Here is a 17,775-nt window from a genome sequence, read left to right as displayed (position 1 = left end):
CCCCGCGCCAGCCCGCTGCCCCCCCCGTCCCACGTCCTTCCCGCGCCCGATTAGGTCCCGCGCCAGCCCGCCGCCCCCCGTGTCCCCTCCGTCCCACGTCCCCCGAGCGCCCCACTGGGTCCCGCGCCAGCCCGTCGCCCTCCCGTGTCCCCTCCGTCCCACGTCCCCCGCGCGCCCCGCTGGGTCCCGCGCCAGCCGGCCCCCCCCCGGGCCCCCTCCGTCCCATGTCCTTCCCGCGCCGGATAGGTCCCGCGCCAGCCCGCCAGCCCCCCCCGTGTCTCCTCCGTCCCAAGTCCCCCGCGCGCCCCACTGCGTCCCGCGCCAGCCCGCCGCCCCGCCGTGCCCGCTCTGTTCCACGTCCCCAGAGCGCCCCACTGGGTCCCGCGCCAGCCCTCAGCCTCCCCCCACCAGTGCCAGCTCTGTCCCACGTCCCCCGCGCGCACCGCGTGACCCTCCATCCTATCCCGCCCTGCCTCCCCCCATCTGCGCGCGCGGTGGCGGGTCGGCATCCCCTCTCAGTCCACGACCTCCCTCTGACCCATTTTCCTCGCGCTCCCCCTGTGTCCCCAAGTCGCCTTCGGCCAGCTTCGGCCCCCCGCCAGCGTCCTCCTTCCGATTCCTGTCCCCGAGTCCGGCTCCGGCCACTGCTCCTAGCAGGGCGGGGCCTCGCAGGCGGAAGTGCCCGGGGCGCCGGCGGCTGGGACCGGCCGGGACGATGGGAGCCCGGGGCAGAGGCGGCAGCGGCGGCGGCGGGGGCCGCAGTGGCGGCGGTGGCTGCCCGGGCGGCGGCGGGGGCGGGCGGCCGGGGACGCGGTCCGGGTAGCGCCGGGCCGAGCGCGGAGCCATGGGCCGGGCTGGGACCGGGAGCGGGGGCGCGACGGTGGCGGTGGCAGTGGCGGGGCCGCTGCTGCTGATATTGCTCGCTGGGCCCCCGCCTGCCGTCGCCGGCGACAGCAGGAAGAGCGGTGAGCCGGCGCGAACCCGCGGGAGCCATGGGGGGGGGGCGTGGGCTGGGGCCCGGCGTGTTGGGGGGCTGCCGGGAGGCGGAGTCTGGATTGTGTCTGGATTGTGACTCACCCTGGGGGCGCCTGTGCGCTCACCTGGCGCAGGCTCAGGGCCCAGGTCCCCACCCCAGGCGGGGGGGGGGTCAGGACATCCCCTTGAGGGCGCCCCGTGTTAAAGTAGAAGTAGTCGGGGTGGAAAGGACGCCGGCGCCCCCTCCACTGTCCCCAGGGCCGAGTTCGTCCAGACTGGCCCCTTGGAGTGCGCCCTCCCTTCCCGGTTCCTCCCTAGGCGTTTAGGTAGGGCACAGCCGCGCCCAAAGGGATGTGGAGGTGGAGGAGTGCGGGGGCGGGGGGGGGGGGGACCCAGCTGGGAGGCCCACTGGAGAAAAGGTTGTGCGGTGGGCATCCAGGGCGCCCCTCTGGCCTCGGAGAGGGGCGGGGTTGGGAGAAAGTTGCTTAGGTCCAGGAGAGGGGCCAGGTGGGTTTCCCATCTTCACCCTTCACAGGGACATAGCCAACCCAAGTGCAGTGACTTTCAGCAGCTGTGCTTCTTGGGGCTGGACTCCCAGGGGGACCCGAGGAGCCTGGTAGGCCAGGGTGGTCTGAGGGTCCCCACCCTGGACTGAACCACCAGGAGGTGGCTAGACCAGAAGATGCTGCCCCTCAGGGTCCTCCTGGGGGTGTTGAGTAGCCTCCCTGAGAGCTCTGGGGCCAGGGCTGGGAGGGCCCTAATGCCCCCCGGGGCAGCAGGCGGCTTATCCAGCACAGCATGGGGCTCTCTCCCTCCACTTCCTGGCCCCCTGCCCCTCCCCCCTTCTTTGAAACCCTCCAAGCTCCTATTTCTTTGAGAGCTGCGCCTCTGGTTTCTGAGCTTGGCACAGCTTGAAATGAAAGGTGGTTTCCCCAGAGATTGGCTCCTGATTCAATTGCTCCGTTGGATATTGCCAGACTTACATCCACCTTTTTCTCCATCCTGGGGTCAGGGCCGGGTGAGGACTCACTGGTGGGGGGCTTATGGAGATGGAAAACTTGGGGCAGCCCCTCACCTCTTAGGCCTGCTGAGAAGTCAGGCCACTGTGTGGCCCTGGTTTCTGGAGTCTGTGCATGGGCAAAATCTCTGTACTGGGTACCTGTCCTGTTTTGGAGGGTGTGGGATAGTGTGCCCTCTCTGGGGATCCCAGGACAGGCTCAGGGACTTTCTCTCTTTTCTGTCTAACCCTGTGTCCTTGGAGGGGCCTGTGGGACACGGCTGGGGTACGTGAAGCTGGTGCTCCCTGATAGAGGTAATGTGCTAACGGCCTGGTGTTCAGCAAGATAACCCCGTGGGTGTCTGGGGCAGGGAGGTCAGGCTATAGAGCTGGGGTGCTGGAGGAGCTAAGTAGCCCTGGGAAAGGGGTTCACTGGGTCTTAGGGGGACCTTGAGCAGGTCTCTTATCTCCTATGCACCTGCTGAAACCTACCAGCTGTGTTCCAGGTGCCCTCAGGCTGGCATTCCGGCACTGGCAGTGGCCAGAAGTCCTTGCCCCTTTCAGGCCAGGGTGCTGGGTGCCCAGCTGGCAGACTGTTTCTCTAAGGTCCCCTGGTCCTGAGGTGGGGGTGGGGAGCTATCCTACCTCGGCTCCCTAACGCTTTTCTCCGCCCTTCTCATCATGTTATCCTGGGGGCTGAAGCAGCCTCACGAGGAGGTTTGTGTTAGTTCAGCAGCTCCTGGCTTCTTAGTATTCAGTCCACAGCCTGGTGGATGGGACCTGGTGGCCAGCAGCCACCCGGAGAGTCTGAGATTCATCCCGCATAGAGCCTATCCCTGAGCACCCTGCTATGTGGGGCTGCTTTGGAGCTCAGACTGGCTTTGCAAGTGGGTCATTATCTTCTCTCCCGTGCCTCCATGGGAGGGTTAGGAGGCTGGCGGGAGAGCGGATGCTCACCTGGCTCCCGTCCCTTCTCACCTGACTCACCTTGAGGGGCCCGGGCCTGCGGCTGAGGTGGTGTCAGCCAGCCACTCTCCCAGTGGGGCAGAGAGGCATTCAGCTTGGAAGAGCGGGAGGCCGCACCCTGTGTCCACAGTGCATTTCTTCCGGAAGCACTTTAATATCCATTAACTTTGGAGGGCAGGGCACCTGAAGGGAGGTGCTGTCTACCTCAGCCAACTCACAAGGAAGCTGGGACTCAGAAAAAGAAGGGACATCCAAGGTCACCAGAGGTATGAGGCCTGAACTGGTGCTGGGGCTGGACTCCCAGCCATCCAGCCCAGGCACGACATGACCAGACCCCACGCCCGATTAGCTGTCCCCAAGAGCACAAAGAACACTCAGGGTGTTTCTGTCCTGTAGGAGCCCCAAGAGGGAGCGTTGTGGGTGGGCACCACGCATGGGGTCAGACACCTGCTCTGGTGCAGGTTGTGCTCAGTCAGTGAACACCCCCAGCAGCGGCCTAATCCAGGGAGGGGCCTCTGGTCTCTGTGCTGAGCCCCAGAAGACTCAGAGCCGGTCCCGGTCCTGGTGTGGAGGGGAGGGTAGCCGGGGAGCCACAGAGGTGGGGACCTGAGAGCGGCTAGGAGGGTGGGCATGGGGGCACCCCAGGCTGGGGCCATGGGCAGTTTGTCTCTGTTCCACCCTGCGTGAGCACAGGAACCAGCTGTCCCTTCGTCTTCACGGCTGGCCAGCCTTCCTGCCTGGGCCTTCCTCCCCCCCAGGGTCTCTGCTCACCTCCTCTCTGGGTGAGTGGGAACTCAGGCTCTCGTCTGGCTGTGTCTCAAGTCATCATGGGGCTGAGCACAGGGCCAGGCTCTGGGCCTGAATCCCCTCAGCACAACATGCCCCACAGCATGGAGCAGGAAGGGCTCCGAGGGGTGGAGTGAGTGTTCTGGTGTCCGGTGCCCAGGACAAATGTGAGGTGGGGGCAGGGCTACCACCCTGAACACTTCCCAAGACCCTCAGCCTCCATCTCTTGGCCCCCGAACTGCAGGGGCTGCAGTACTGAGTAAGACCATGACAGCATGCGGGGGCGGTGGGGTGTGGGGGGGCGTCGGAGGCATCTGCGGTGACAGGTGTGGGGGGCTCGTTCTGGAAGCTGCCCGATGGGTGGGATGTCGGTGATCTGGGGAGGCTTGGCAGAGACATGGCTTCAGGGTCTGAGCCTATGCCCCGGAGAGATCAGTGGTGGGGGTGGAGAGGGTTAGAAAGATGACAGCCGTGGTCGAGAATGCGCGGCAGCTGAGAGGGAATGTGGTGGTGGCGGGAAAACCTGTAAGTCCTGGGCCCGCTGGGGGGGGGGGGGGGGGACAGCGACGGATCCAGCTGGGGGTGCCAGGCTCATCCCTCTGTGGGACCCTGTGAGGAGGCGGGTGCCTGGCTGACAGCACCCTTCTCCCCGCAGACGTCAGGCTGGTGTCCGAACATTTCTCACAGTCCCCACAGAAGCTGTCTTTCTACAGTTGGTATGGCAGCGCCAGACTCTTCCATTTCCGCGTGCCCCCGGACACCGTGCTGCTGCGCTGGTTGCTGCAGGTGTCCCGGGGCAGCAGCCCCGCGTGCGCCAACATGGAGATCACTGTGTAGGTGCCCGCCCGCCCGCCCACCCGCCCGCCCAGGCCCGCCCAGCGCCCACCCCTGACGCCTGTCCTGCTCTCCCTGTCTCCAGGTACTTCCGGTACGGCGCCCCTCCCGTCATCAACCCTCTGGGCACTAGCTTCCCTGCCAACACGTCTGTGCAGTCCCCCTTCTTCATCAAGATGCTGCAGAGCAACGCCTCCATCAACATCTCCCACCCAGCACCCGGGGACTGGTTTGTGGCCGCCCACCTGCCCCCCTCCTCCCAGAAGATTGAGGTGAAGGTGAGGGGGCTGCCTTCCGGGGATGGGGGGGCACGATCTTTCACTGCATGAGTGCCCAGTCACTGTCGTTTACCTCCCCAGGGCAGACTTGCCTCTAGATTCTGCTGGCCCTGCTCTGGTCCAGTCCTGCCTGGCCCCCATTCCACGCCTGGGCTCTCTGCTCCGGCCCTGACGCTCCCCCCGATGTCTGCATGTTCTTCCCCCCCCACACTTCACTCTCTCCCCAGGGTTTTGCTCCCACCTGTGCCTACATCTTCCAGCCTGACATGCTGATTGTGCGGGCAGTCGAGGTCTTTATCCTGGAGCCCAACGTTCCCCTTCCGCAGACGCTCCTCTCCCATCCCAGCTACCTCAAGTGAGTGAGACCCTCGGGGAGGCCTAGCCTCCGGGTGCGGTGGAGTGGGTGATCCCACTGTCCTCACTGTGTGGGGCTGGGCCTCAGGGCCCAATGCCCAGCCCCCTTGGGCCAACACCCCGAGTGTGAGTGATGGGGGGTTTGGTGGTGGCCACAGAGCCTGAGCGAGACTGTGTCCCCTTGGCCACAGAATCTTCATCCCTGAGTACACCCGGGAGCTGCGGCTGGAGCTGCAGGGCTGTGTGAGCAATGGGAGCCTGGGCTGCCCTGTGCGCCTTACCGTGGGCTCGGCCACCCTGCCCAGAAACTTCCAGAAGGTGCTCACATGCATCAGCCCCACCTGGGCCTGCCACCTGTTCCTGCCCTCACCCCCCGGGGACCGGTGGCTGCAAGTGACCGCCAAGAGCCTGGCGGGGCCTCACGTGTTGGTGGCTTTCAGGGCTGTAGCTGCCCTCACAGGTGGGCTGTGTGGAGGGGTCAGGGCGCGGGTGGCTCCGCCCTCTGCCGCTGACCCCCCAGGCCTTCCTGCAGCTGAGCCCCTTGTCCTCCTGACAGCCTGCAGGCCGTGGAATCTGAACTCCCAGCACCTCCTGCAGAGCAGCCCAAACCAGAGCTGTAACGCCTCCACTGGTCTGCTGACCCCGAGTCCCGGCTGCCATGGCCTGGGCAGGAGCAGCAGGGTGGACGGTGGCCACTTCTGCCTGGTGAGCTACCCGGTCATTCGGGAAGACACGGACGTGGTGTCTGTACGCTTCTGGCCCGCGGACAGGGTCCCGGTGCTGGTGCGGTCAGCCACGCCGTCAGTGATGCGGTTGTACCTCAGCACGGGCATGGACAGTGGGGGCTCCCTCACCATCTCCCTGCAGGCCAACAAGGTACCTTTACCTGTGAGTGCCTCGCGGCCGGGCTCAGCTCAGGGCTCTCACCTGCCCAGGCCGAGGGATGCTGCTCAGGTCTTCCTGCCTTGACTTTGGCACAGACAAGGTCAGCCTTTCGGGCAACACGCTGACCCCAGCAGTCTTTGGGGCAGAATAGGGGCTCTGTCTGAGGAAAGGAAGGCCTGTTCTGTGGGCTAAGGAAGTGAGGCCACGGGTGGGATCGGGCTGGGTGTCCCTAGTCCTGGAAGGACAGGTCCCGGAAGGGCCCTGGGCCAGCAGGAGCCACCGAGAACGGAGCCCAGCACCAGAGAGAGTGGGAACTTAGGGCAGTTGCACTGGGGCTGGGGCTGACTGCACGGCCTCGCCTTCCAGACTGCAATTACCAACAACACCTTGGTAGCGGTCTGCGTGAATGCCGCCTCCCCCTTCCTCGGCTTCAACACGTCGCTCAACTGCACCACAGGTATGGGCCGGCAGCATCCGGCCAAGTGTCCCCGGCCAGCGCCTCTGGCCGCCTCTGATCAGGCCCTCCCCTTTCCCTGCAGCCTTCTTCCAGGGCCACCCCCTGTCTCTGAGTGCCACATCGCGAAAGGCCGACCTCATCATCCCCTACCCAGAGACGGACAACTGGTACCTCTCCCTGCAGCTTGTATGCCCCGAGAGTCCTGAGTAAGTAGACCTGGGGACTACCAGCTGGGGGCAGGCGGCATGGGGCTGCCTGGGTGCAAGTTCGGGAGTGACCAAGCCTCCTGCAAGTCATGTGGGGTCAGTTGCCTTCCAGGAGTTATGAAGGATTCTGCTTACCCTTCCTGCTGCAGCCCCGGGAGTCAGGACACGAGGAGGGGGACCAGTCCAGGACACAGCCCTGGGAGACTGGGACTCGGGGCAGGGCTAGGGGAAAGGGCATCTCGGCCTCGGCAGGGCTCACAGCTGCTGTCCTCCAAGGCTGGGAGCCTGGGGGCCTCAAGTCTGGGTTCGTGTGTCCAAGAGCCTGCTGAGAGCACGGATGAGGGACTGGCCAGCAGATGTCAGCAGCTAGCCTTCCTGTGGCCCCTTCCTCACAGGGAGTGCGAGCAGGCCTCAGTCCTCGTGGAGACCACCTTGTCCTTGGTGCCCTGCCTAAATGACTGCGGTCCCTACGGCCAGTGCCTCCTGCTGCGCAGACTCAGCTACTTGTATGCAGGCTGCAGCTGCAAGGCCGGTGAGGGCCGGGCCCGAGGCCCCCAGACACTTCTTTTTTTTTTTAAGTTTCTTTATTTAAGTAATCTCTACACCCAAGGTGGGGCTCCAACTCATGACCCCAGGATCAAGAGTCGCATGCTCCTCCAACTGAGCCAGCCAGGCACCTTGCCTGCAGACCCTTTTGCCCTTAGCCTCTCAGCCTGGCGCCTTCCTCTGGGAGCCCATCTCCTCTCTGTCAAGGCCGGAGAGTGACTCTGCCAAACAAGGGCAAATGCCCCCTCCCCGTTCCTCCCCTGCTTCCTCAGTCCCCTGCCCCCTGCCTCCCAGGCACAGATGGCACGCCCAGAGAGAGTCCTTCCTCCTGACCTTGGCCTGCTCTCCTCATGCCTGCCCCAGCCTGGCTCACACCTGGACCACGCCTGGTCCATGCCTGCCCAGCCTGGCTCACACCTGGACCACGCCTGGTCCACGCCTGCCCCCGGCATGCCCTACAACTGCCCCGGCCTGCCCCACGCCTGCCCCACGCCTGTCCCAGTCTGCCCCACGCATGCCCCACACCTGCCCCGGCCTGCCCCACACCTGTCTCGGCCTACCCCACGCATGCACCATGCCTGCCCACGCCTGCCCACGCCTGCCCACGCCTGCCCATGCCTGCCCCACGCCTGCCCCACGCCTGCCCCACGCCTGCCCATGCCTGCCCCGGCCCGCCCCACACCTGCCCACGCCTGCCCCACGCCTGCCCACGCCTGCCCCATGCCTGCCCACGCCTGCCCCGGGTGAGGAAAGGGCTTCTCTGCAGGCCTCTAGAGGAGGGGTAGGCCCTGAGCTTCAGAAGGACCCCCCCCTCACCCGGCCTCAGCCCCCTGGCGTCACACTGGCCCACAGGCTGGCGTGGATGGAGCTGCACGGACAACAGCACAGCCCAGACTGTGGCCCAGCAGAGGGTGGCCACCCTCCTTCTCACCCTCAGCAACCTCATGTTCTTGGCCCCCATCGCTGTCTCGGTGCACCGTTCGCTCCTGGTGGAGGCCTCCGTCTATGCCTACACCATGTTCTTCTCCACGGTAGGCGCGCTCCACTGCCTTGGGGATGTGGGGGCGGGGCTGGCTGGGGGGCACTGGGCCGCAGCTTACCACCCCTGCTCTGCAGTTCTACCATGCCTGCGACCAGCCCGGGGAGGCCGTGCTGTGCATCCTCGGCTATGACACCCTGCAGTACTGTGACTTTCTGGGCTCTGGGGTGTCCATCTGGGTCACCATCCTCTGCATGGCGCGGCTGAAGGCAGCCCAGAAACATGTGAGTGACTCCTGACGCCTGGGTCTGGGCTCCAGGCATGCCCCATATTGAGGAAGAGACCAGAAAGAGGGCTTGGCTCTTAGAAACCCACCATCTCTTATAATGACCATTCTCCTGCTGGAAGAAGCTGCCTCCAGCTGGGAGGGGGCCGGCTGCTTGGAGAGGGCCAGGAAAGAAAGGTGGTGGGCAGGGGCAAGTGAGGCCCCCAGCCTGTCTCTCCCAGAGCCTCCTTCAGAGAGGAAGCCTAGAGTGCCAACCCTAGGCCAGACCTCCCTGACAAGCCCCCAGCTGTGCTCCTGCAGTCCTTGTGTAGAGGACACTTTGGGGACTTTTCTGCCTCAACTAGCTCTGGGTAATAGGGACACATGCCCTGGGGCCTTGCCTGGCCACATTTGTGCCTCAGAAGTCCACTTGTGGATGGATCAGTGGGAGCCCTGGGTCCCAGCAATGCAGAGCAGGACAAAGTGTGCCAGCAACTCTAAGGCCAAGGGACAGTGGGGGCCAGCAGGACGATGACCATGCCCAGGTCACCATTTCCTACTGTACTTTGCGTTGTCATGAACGACTGGCTGAGGGTTCCATGACCTTGTGGTTACCCCTGTGTCTTGCCCAGGTCCTGTTTCTCCTGGGCACGCTGATCTTCGCCATGTCCCTGCAGCTGGACCGCAGGGGTGCCTGGAACATGATGGGGCCTTGTCTCTTTGCCTTTGTGGTCATGGTCACCATGTGGGTAAGGAGCTGGGACAAGCCAGCGCTCCTGGCCAGAACCCCCTCCCCTGGTGATTGGGATAAGAGAGTCTGGGCTCCCCGCAGACCCCTCATTCTGGCCATGTTCCTGCCCCTGGGCCCGAGTCCTGCACATCTGCCGAGGACTGCTGGGGGCACCCACGAGCGCCCAGCACGGCTTCATGCCCGAGGCCCGGGCCTGACACCTGTCAGGTCTTTGTGCCCTTAGGGCCCTCTCCAAGCAGCCACACCGACGACGAGGTCCCGCTGCCCAGGCCTGGGGGAGGGAGGCCCCGGGAGCCACGGCTTCAGCCTCCTCTGCTGGAACTCACGTGTTGGCTCTCTCCAGGTGTACCGCTGCAGGTACCGGCGGCACTGCTACCCCACCTCCTGGCAGCGCTGGGTCTTCTACCTCCTGCCCGGCATCTCGATGGCTGCTGTGGCCATTGCCATCTATACCTCCATGATGACCAGTGACAACTATTACTACACGCACAGCATCTGGCACATGCTATTGGCGGGGAGTGCGGCCTTCCTGCTGCCACCGCGTGAGCAACACACCAAGCCCTGGGCCTGCTCGCAGAAGCTCATTTGCCACTATCAGATCTGTAAGAACCACCGAGAGGACCTGTACACGGTGACGTGATGTGGCCAGCTCAGGGAGCCCGGCAGCTGTAAACAGGACCTCTCTGGCCAGGGGCAGGACCAAAGGAGAAGGACCCTGTCCAGATCAATTTCCAACTGAATAAAATTGCCCTTGCACTCTCTGGCTTCCTCCCGAGGAGAGGACTGCCCCCCCCCCCCGCCCCCCGCCGCCATTCCCTTGTGCCTGCCGGTTGCTGGCTACCACGGTCCCTCTGCAGGTCCCAGCTGGTGTCTGCAGGGGCCCCTGGGGCCTGGGCCTGGCTGCTTGGAGACCGTGGGTGCCATGCAGGGGCAGGCTCTGTGTTTGGCTGGCTGAAGGATGGTTGGCGATGTGGAGCGAGATTCCCCCATCGTCCCTGTTCCCTGTGAGGTGGTGAGGTGAGGCTCAAGGGGACAGAGGAGGCCTGAGCCCACTTCACACAGGCCTCCGCCCCACTGAGCCTGCCCTCCTTGCGTCTCTGGCTCCGTGACGAGGTGTGCCCTGATGCCGGCCTCCCCGGGTGTGGGCATGCTCCCTGCTGATGCAGTGGTGTGGGGAGAGGCGAACACAGTCACCAGGCACCTGCTGGGCACTGAGAGGCTGGGTTTTGCCCGGCTGGTCCTGCTCCTCCCCTCCATTCGGCTCTCTGCTTTGGAGGTGCCGCCCCTTGGGAAGAGCTTCCTTGGGAGGGGGCTGCCGAGCTGCTCTGGGAGTGCAGTACCACAGGTCCCACCCTGTCCCAGCTCCATCTCTCCAGCCAGCCCATGGGTTCCTGGGCCCTTGCCTGGGGAGCCACTCATGCTCTCCAGTTGCTCCAAGAAGGCAAGTGATGATTGCTGCCCTGTACAGGCCTAACCGTGTGTTTGGGGAGGGGTTTCCCTGAGACCTGGCCCAACCTTTCTCCATCCTCTGTGGGGGAAGCAGTAAGGGGGGCTGACTGCCCCTCCCCTAAGGCAAGAATGCCGTGGCTGCCAACCGGGGGGTGCCCGAAGTGGCCGGAAATGGCCACAGGAAGGTGAGGCCTCTGAAGGTGGGGTGGGGTTAGGGTGGGGACAGACAGCCCTCCCACCTACTGGCCCTGGGGCTTCCCTTCCTGTCCCGCTGTGGCCTCCCTGTCGGCCTCCCCCACCCCTTCTCACCCTGCACTCGGCCCCTAGCACATTCTCTAGGCTTGTAAAGGGGAAACAAACATTTATATATGGTGGTTTGGGAGGTTACAATTTTTTTTTACAAGTTTTTAAGACATTAAGACATTTTTATGTAGCTCTGATTTTGCTGTGATTGGTGAGTTTAATATTCTACAGTGATATTTCAAGGCACAAGAGTCTTTTATTTTAGAGCGAGAGTGCGGGGGACGAGGGGCGGGGAGGATCTTAAGCAGGATCTATGCTTCGCGAGGGCCCGATCTCAGGACCCTGGGATCACGACCTGAGCCGAAATTAAGATTTGGACTCTTAACCGACTGGGCCACCCAGGCGCCCCGAGACACAAGAGTTTTTACATTGATTTCTGCTCTCCATCCGGGAGGAGAGGGGGTGGGACAGAGGATGACAAACTCCACGCCCCCTCCCCGCCCCCAGCTCCTCTCAGGGGGAAAAGGATCCGCATTTGCCGACGGTGCCTTGAGCTGCTGCCGTCACGGCCGGGCATTTTCCACGGTCCCTAAAGACAGGAAACGGGGCGGGACGAGAGTAGACTGACGGACTTTTCAGCCAGTTAGCGGCTGATGGGGTGTAGGCGCTGGGTCGAGACTTCTGGTTCCGGTGGAGCGCGGAACTCGGAGAGGCAGGCTGTGGGCTAGGTCAGGATCGGGTCTCGAGGGGCGAGTAGGGACTGCAGATCCGGGCCAGGGACGGCAGTCAGGGTCCGGGATTAGGAGTCTGGGCGAGGGGAGAGGCTACACGGGTAGTTGGGGCCGGATCTGGAGTCCTGGGGCCGCGGTCGGGAGTCCGGGGGACCGGGGTCGGGGCCGGAGGGACCGGGGTCGGGAGTCCGGGGGTCGGCGTCGGCAGTCAGGGGGCTGGGGTGGGGTCGGGGGTCAGAGTCCGGGATTAGGAGTCGGGGCGAGGGAAGAGGCTACACGGGTGGTTGAGGCGGGGTCTGGAGTCGTGGGGCCGCGCCAGTAGTCGGGGGGACCGGGGTCGGGAGTCTGGGGGCCAGGGTCCGGGCAGCGGTCGGGAGTTAGGGGACCGGGGTCGGGATCGGAGGGACTGGGGTCGGGAGTCAGGGGGTCGGCGTCGGTAGTCAGAGGGTCGGGGTAGGGAGTCAGGAGGCTGGGGTCGGGGTCGGGATCGGGGGAACCGGGGTCGGGAATCAGGGGGTCGGCGTCGGTAGTCAGAGGGTCGGGAGTCAGGGAGCTGGGGTCGGGGAGCGGGGGTCGGGGGGACCGGGGTCGGGAGTCAGGGGGTCGGCGTCGGTAGTCAGAGGGTCGGGGTCGGGAATCAGGGGGCTGGGGTCGGAGCGCGGGCGTCGGGGGTCGGGGCCGCGCGGGTAGTCGGGGCCGGAGTGCGGCCGGGCTGTGGTGTAACGACGCCACCCCTGTCTCCCGCCAGGCTCGTCACGATGCCTCTGCACAAGTTCCCCGTCGGCCTGTGGAAGCAGCTCCGGCTGCGGGAAGGTATCTGCTCCCGCTTGCCCCGGCACTACCTGCGCTCCCTGGAGGAGGTGCGGACGCCCACTCCCGTGCACTACAGGCCTCACGGGGTTAAGTTCAAGATCAACCCGAAGAATGGGCAGCGGGAGCGTGTGGAGGATGTACCTATTCCCATTTACTATCCCCCAGAATCCCAGCTGGGGCTCTGGGGTGGGGAGGGCTGGATCCTGGGCCATAGATACATCAACAACGACAAGGTATGTGAGGAGGGCAGGGTACTCCTTCCGGGTACTCCTCTGGGATTTGCTGTCCTGAGCCCTGGGCTGTGCTCTGGAGGTTCAGGGGGTGGGGTGGGGGTGTGTGCTTACAGTGTGGTGGTGTTCTGAGACAGGGTGGTGCAGAGCCACTGGATGGTTAGCCAGATCAAGTGTGAGGAGGAGGAGGAGATCTGTGTGCGAGAGGCAGTAGTGGGAGGTCAGGTCTTCGGTCACCTGTCAGCGTGACACGCTGTAGTTTGCCTCCTTCTCGTGACTGCCACCGCATCACTGCACTTAGGAAGGCTGAGAGATGCACAGTCTGCCTTCCACACCGTGCAGTCTCTGGTGGGAAACCTGGAGGGGCTGCTGAGCCCTCTGCAGGGTGGCTTGTGTCTTTGGGGCCTCCCGGGGGGCCTCTCCCTTTGTCTTCGGCCCCTTGGTCCGCGGTTTGGAACGTGATGACCTGTGAACCACAGAGTTATGGTTTTATGTGTGGTGTGTCTGGAACGCACACCAGCAGCCCAGGTAGGGTTGAGGAGAAGGTGATCTCTGGGTCCCCAGGTGGGGCCTGGTCCATCCAGCTCTCCGTCCTGAGCCTCAGGAAGATGCCCCAGCCCCATTTGGCTCTGTTGGGAGAAGCAACAGCCCTCATGAGGTCTCTGTTCCTCCCTTAGCTCTCAAAGAGGGTGAAGAAGGTGTGGAAGCCACAGCTGTTTGAGCGTGAGCTCTACAGTGAGATCCTGGACACGAAATTCACCATCACAGTGACCCAGCGGACCCTGGACCTCATTGATGAGGCCTACGGGTTTGACTTCTACATTCTCAAGGCAAGCAGGGGGTTTTCCAGCACAGCGGAGTCTCCTAGCGAGTCAGAGACTCACCGGGGCACACCCGTGTCTGGGGTGGAGGGACACCAGTGAAATATAAACGGGGTCCCAGTGAGCATCACTGCCTCCTTCCCTGCTCTCAGACCTTCCTTTGTCCTGTGATGGCCTGGGGCCCTCCTGCTGCTAAGGAAGTGGTGGGGTTTGCTGGCGGGTGGGCAGGGCCCCACCAGCAACACCTGGCCCCATGCATAGCCTCCTGCCAGACTCCAAAGGAGGACCTGTGCTCCAAGTTCGGGATGGACCTGAAGCGAGGGATGCTGTTGCGGCTCGCCCGACAGGACCCCCGGTTGCACCCAGACAACCCCCAGAAGAGGGCAGCCATCTACGAGAAGTACAAGGTGAGGGCTTTGGTTTGTACTTCTGGCTCCTTGTGGGTCCCACTTGCGGGCTGTACGTCTGCTCATCCAGTGCCTGGTCTGTCCGGTGCAGGAGTTTGTCATCCCGGAGGCAGAAGCCGAGTGGGTCGGCCTGACACTAGATGAGGCTGTGGAGAAGCAGAGGCTCCTGGAGGAGAAGGTGAGCACATGTGAGCGCCAGCTGCTGAGCACTAGCAGACGGATGGGTGGGGAGGCATACTACCTCCGGGGAAGCCTGGACTGGGGGCCGCTGTGCCCGGTGAGCCTGGGGAGGAGCTGCTGCTGTGCACAGCTGGCCCGGTACAACCACGGCCTTGGGTTCCGTGCGGCGTGCCCCCTGCCCTCGAGGTCCTGACTCTGTCCTGCCCACCCCACCCCGCCCCCCAGCTGGCTTCATAAGTTCATGGACAGAAAGACTCTTGGTGGCACTTTTGGTTTCTTTGGCCACGTGGTACCCCCCTGCCCTATGATCTTCCTGGTATTGAGCTGAGGTCTTTTTGTGTTTGCACCCTGGAAGCGTCTGGAGCTCGTGGTCACTGCTGCAACAGGGAGCCCACCAGCAGCCGTTGCCCCTGTTCTCTCTGTTTGGTTTATCTGCAACCACAGGGCCCCAAGGCAGGGAAGTGGGGGAGAGATGCCTGGTCCCTGGGTCCCCAAGGGAAGGTGAAGGTGGCCTCTGTCTCGTGGACAGGGCACTGTCCTCTGGGCTGGTGGCTGCAGCGAAGCCTGAGGGGTCTAGTCTCGTGCCGGATGCCTCTGTTTGGCCAGCAGCAACTGGATTCCTGCCTTCCCCAGAGCGACTCATCCTGACCCTGTTTCACTCCTGTAGGACCCGACTCCTCTGTTCAAGGTCTACGTGGAGGAGCTGATTGGGCGGCTGCAGCAGCAGACACTGTCGGAGCCCATGGTGGTGCACAAGAGAGCCAGCAAGAAATGACTGCACGGTGACCCAGGCCTGACAGCCATGCTCAGCCATGCCCCCCCCCCCCCCGCCCTGGCACTGTGGACACGAGAGCCTGGAGTGGTGGTGAGGGCCACGTGTGGGTAGCGGATGAACCCATTCTTCTGTACTGACTCAGCAGCTCCCAGGGTTGGGTGGGCTTTGTGGAGGCCCCAAGGGGTCTCGTCCCAGGGTCCCCAGAGGTCTGGGGCCATCTTGCTGCCTCTGTGGCCCCCCCTTCCCCCTGAAGTGGAGGCCCAGCTTAAGTGGGGTCACCACACTTCGGGGGCAGCACAAGTAAAGTCTGAACTGGGCCGTGTGTGTGCTGCTTTGCTTGGAAGACTGGAGCTCTCCTGAGTGGTCTTTGATCTCGTCGTGCCCTGTCCCAGAGACCCAGGATGTGGCTGAGCTGTGGGACCGGGGTTCGTGTCAGTGTCTTGGCTTCCTCTGGGAGAGTCCAATGTAGTTGAAGGCATCTTGCAACAGATCGTCTCCCTGTTGCACATCCCCACCGTCTGGAGGGTTCTCCAGAGTGGAGGCAGGGAGGCTTGGCCTCCCTGGGAGTGCCAGGGAAGGCTCTGTGCTGGCATGCCATTCTGGGTGGTGAGCACCCCCACCAGCTCTCGGGAGGTGCAGGGATGGGATTCCCAGTGGGAGGCTAGCCCAGGTGCCCTGACACCGTTCCTGCTCTTGAGATTTGGGGGCTGCCTTGACCTTCTTCCCCAGCACTTTCCTGGGAGTACTAGGCATTGAGACCCATTCAGACCACTCAGGGAGGACAGGGAGTGATTCCCCTGGCCCGGTCCTGGCAGCTGACCCCGGGGCACCCAGCTCCCCTGAGAGACGCTGTGGAAATGAAGACATCTGGGCTGTGTTCGTGGAGGTGGAGACGGGAGCATGAGGCTGGGCAGGGAACACAGTGGCAGGAGGGCCCTAGAGACCCCACAGCATAGGGAGGTCATTGTGGCGGGGGCAGGGGGGTCTGTCCTCTGGGGAGCGATCCTGAGGTCTCTGTGCAAAGCTGGGAAATGCTGTCATCAGTCCCAGAGTCTGCTGGGGTGTACCTTTGGACCCATGTCTTTTTTTTTTTAAGATTTCATTTATTTTTTGACAGAGAGAGACACAGCGAGAGAGGGAACACAAGCAGGGGGAGTGGGAGAGGGAGAAGCAGGCTTCCGCCGAGCAGGGAGCCCGAGGCAGGGCTCGATCCCAGGACCCTGGGATCAGGACCTGAGTTGAAGGCAGACGCCCAATGAACTGAGCCACCCAGGTGCCCCTGGGCCCATGTCTTGATGCACATGATTGTTTCTTCGTGGGGTGCCCCAACATTGGGAACAGTTTTTAATTTTTCAAAAGTTTTACCAAAAGCTGCCAGTGCCCAGCCCACCCCTGAGCCAGCTCTGGCTGGCCTGCAAGGCCCAGCCCAGCTATCCGAACCACAGCCCCTGGCTCCAGCTACCTAGGTGGTGGTCTGGACTGGCCAGCCCTCTGGCCCCCACTGGATCCCACTTGATGTTTCCCATGCTCAGCCCTGAACTGAATCACACTGATCCTTTTCTAGCCTGTGTCACCTGCACGCCCCCCGCCTCCATGCTGTGCACCCCAGATGCCCCAAGTTCTTGGCCATGGCTCTCAGTCATGCCTTGCTCAGCTGCCCTTTCCTGCCCCCACTCAGGGTACAGGTCAAGGTGGGGGGAGCTCTAATCAGGACTTGTAGTGTTTGTATGTCAGCTGGTACCTGAAGGGGCCTAGAGCTGGCGCAGGGTGTGTGGCTGGAGCCAGGCGGTGGGGGGGTGCCTGTGGCCATGGTGGGGGAGGGTGGACTCTGGCCTGGGTCTCCCTGTCAGCACTGGAGGGCCACGCAAGAGTGTCAAAAGCAGAGGCCCAGCCAGAGTGGGGTTACCACACTTGGGGGCAGCACAGGAAAGTCTTAGGGTTGCAGCTCTGCTCTCCCTGGGGCGTGGGGGTTACTGCAAGGATGGCCCAGACTGGCCTCCAGGCTGCTGGTCAATAAAGGAGCTTGGTGTGGCCTCAGCAGGTCACTTCCCTCCCCATAACCCGCGGCGGGTCTGGCTGTGGCCTTGGCCATTTTCTGGCAGAGTCAGTCTCTGTTTCACCAAATTCTCATGAAGATCCTCCACCCGGGAAAGGTTAGGCTGTCAGTGAATGACAGATTCGCCTCCCCACCCCAAATAAAACTGCCCGGGTCTGGGAAGGTGCCTGGCAGGCAGAAACTGCCACACTGTCCCCTTCCAGAAGGTGGGGAAGCTCACACGCTGCACACCAAGCAGGAGCTGGGCAGTGGGGGCCCACCAGGCCACACATCCCCCTCCAGGGTCACCTTCCTTGTTACTTGTCCCCACAGGCCACGGCTCCACTACTCTGCTGTGTGCGTCCCCGAGAGCCGCCAGTCCCCTCACTGAGTCCCTGCAGCCCCTCAGGCCCCTAGATAGGGGTGGGTAGTTGTACTGACCAAGGTCAAGCCCGCAGAAGTCCAGACTGCCCTGCGCTGGCCTGAATGGGCAGACAGGCTAGGCCCCTGTCCCTCCAAGACCCTCTAGGAGCCCTTGGGCGAGCCCCCTTGCTCGTGTGTTTCCATGACAGCCCAACCAGTCAGGGTCCATGGACATGAGGGTTGACCATCACCAGCTATAGACGGAGAGGTCCCTTGGGACCTGGGCAGTGGAAGCCCCTGACAAGTGTGACCATCAAGACCATGGGGTCCCGAGGCCCAGGAAGGACACCTGAGGTTAGGAAGGGTGTGGCCCAGTCCATGGCTCTGTGTCTGACCCCTCACCTGGAGGGTCTTGCCTGAGTCCTACTCAGGTGTGCACTGGCTTGCAG

At 63.5% G+C, this 17,775-nt stretch overlaps 2 protein-coding genes across 8 annotated transcripts; both read left to right on the top strand.

Annotated features, from left to right (window-relative positions):
• Positions 1-713: 713 nt before the first annotated feature.
• Positions 714-10,040, top strand: PGAP6 (post-glycosylphosphatidylinositol attachment to proteins 6). Of its 4 annotated transcripts, none has more exons than XM_027613437.2 (13): positions 714-965; positions 4,380-4,557; positions 4,644-4,836; positions 5,064-5,191; positions 5,382-5,650; positions 5,747-5,895; positions 6,442-6,532; positions 6,615-6,738; positions 7,134-7,270; positions 8,137-8,315; positions 8,401-8,547; positions 9,161-9,277; positions 9,623-10,040. In XM_027613437.2, the coding sequence occupies exons 1-13, from the start codon at positions 845-847 to the stop codon at positions 9,917-9,919; spliced, it is 2,130 nt and encodes a 709-aa protein (XP_027469238.1). In that variant the 5' UTR covers positions 714-844; the 3' UTR covers positions 9,920-10,040. The 4 variants fall into 4 exon arrangements, with proteins under 4 accessions (XP_027469238.1, XP_027469237.1, XP_027469241.1 ...); XM_027613436.2 differs by having other exon boundaries at positions 5,747-6,066; XM_027613440.2 differs by lacking the exon at positions 714-965 and adding an exon at positions 1,046-1,301 and having other exon boundaries at positions 5,747-6,066.
• A 1,601-nt stretch (positions 10,041-11,641) lies between these two features.
• Positions 11,642-15,271, top strand: MRPL28 (mitochondrial ribosomal protein L28). 4 transcript variants are annotated; one of them, XM_027612218.2, is made up of 6 exons: positions 11,642-11,699; positions 12,451-12,748; positions 13,423-13,575; positions 13,839-13,973; positions 14,065-14,151; positions 14,821-15,271. In XM_027612218.2, exons 2-6 carry the CDS (start codon positions 12,461-12,463, stop codon positions 14,926-14,928), a joined length of 771 nt encoding a protein of 256 aa, XP_027468019.1. In that variant the 5' UTR covers positions 11,642-11,699; positions 12,451-12,460; the 3' UTR covers positions 14,929-15,271. The 4 variants fall into 4 exon arrangements, with proteins under 4 accessions (XP_027468019.1, XP_027468016.1, XP_027468018.1 ...); XM_027612215.2 differs by having other exon boundaries at positions 13,719-13,973; XM_027612217.2 differs by lacking the exon at positions 11,642-11,699 and adding an exon at positions 11,700-11,762 and having other exon boundaries at positions 13,719-13,973.
• The last annotated feature ends 2,504 nt before the right edge of the window (positions 15,272-17,775 follow it).

This window comes from Zalophus californianus, chromosome 10 (genome assembly GCF_009762305.2).
Source record: "Zalophus californianus isolate mZalCal1 chromosome 10, mZalCal1.pri.v2, whole genome shotgun sequence".
NCBI lineage: Eukaryota > Metazoa > Chordata > Mammalia > Carnivora > Otariidae > Zalophus > Zalophus californianus.
This window is presented reverse-complemented; position numbering and strand designations above follow the sequence as displayed.

Bases quoted from the DNA above. Each gene is read 5' to 3' on its own strand.
- PGAP6 (XM_027613436.2), top strand. From the start codon at position 845: ATGGGCCGGGCTGGGACCGGGAGCGGGGGCGCGACGGTGGCGGTGGCA. The intron at 4,837-5,063 runs GTGAGGGGGCTG...CTCTCTCCCCAG, and splicing joins CCCAGAAGATTGAGGTGAAG to GGTTTTGCTCCCACCTGTGC. The intron at 6,533-6,614 runs GTATGGGCCGGC...CTTTCCCTGCAG, and splicing joins GTCGCTCAACTGCACCACAG to CCTTCTTCCAGGGCCACCCC.
- MRPL28 (XM_027612215.2), top strand. From the start codon at position 12,461: ATGCCTCTGCACAAGTTCCCCGTCGGCCTGTGGAAGCAGCTCCGGCTG. The intron at 13,576-13,718 runs GCAAGCAGGGGG...CCCTGCTCTCAG, and splicing joins TTGACTTCTACATTCTCAAG to ACCTTCCTTTGTCCTGTGAT. The intron at 14,152-14,820 runs GTGAGCACATGT...TCACTCCTGTAG, and splicing joins AGAGGCTCCTGGAGGAGAAG to GACCCGACTCCTCTGTTCAA.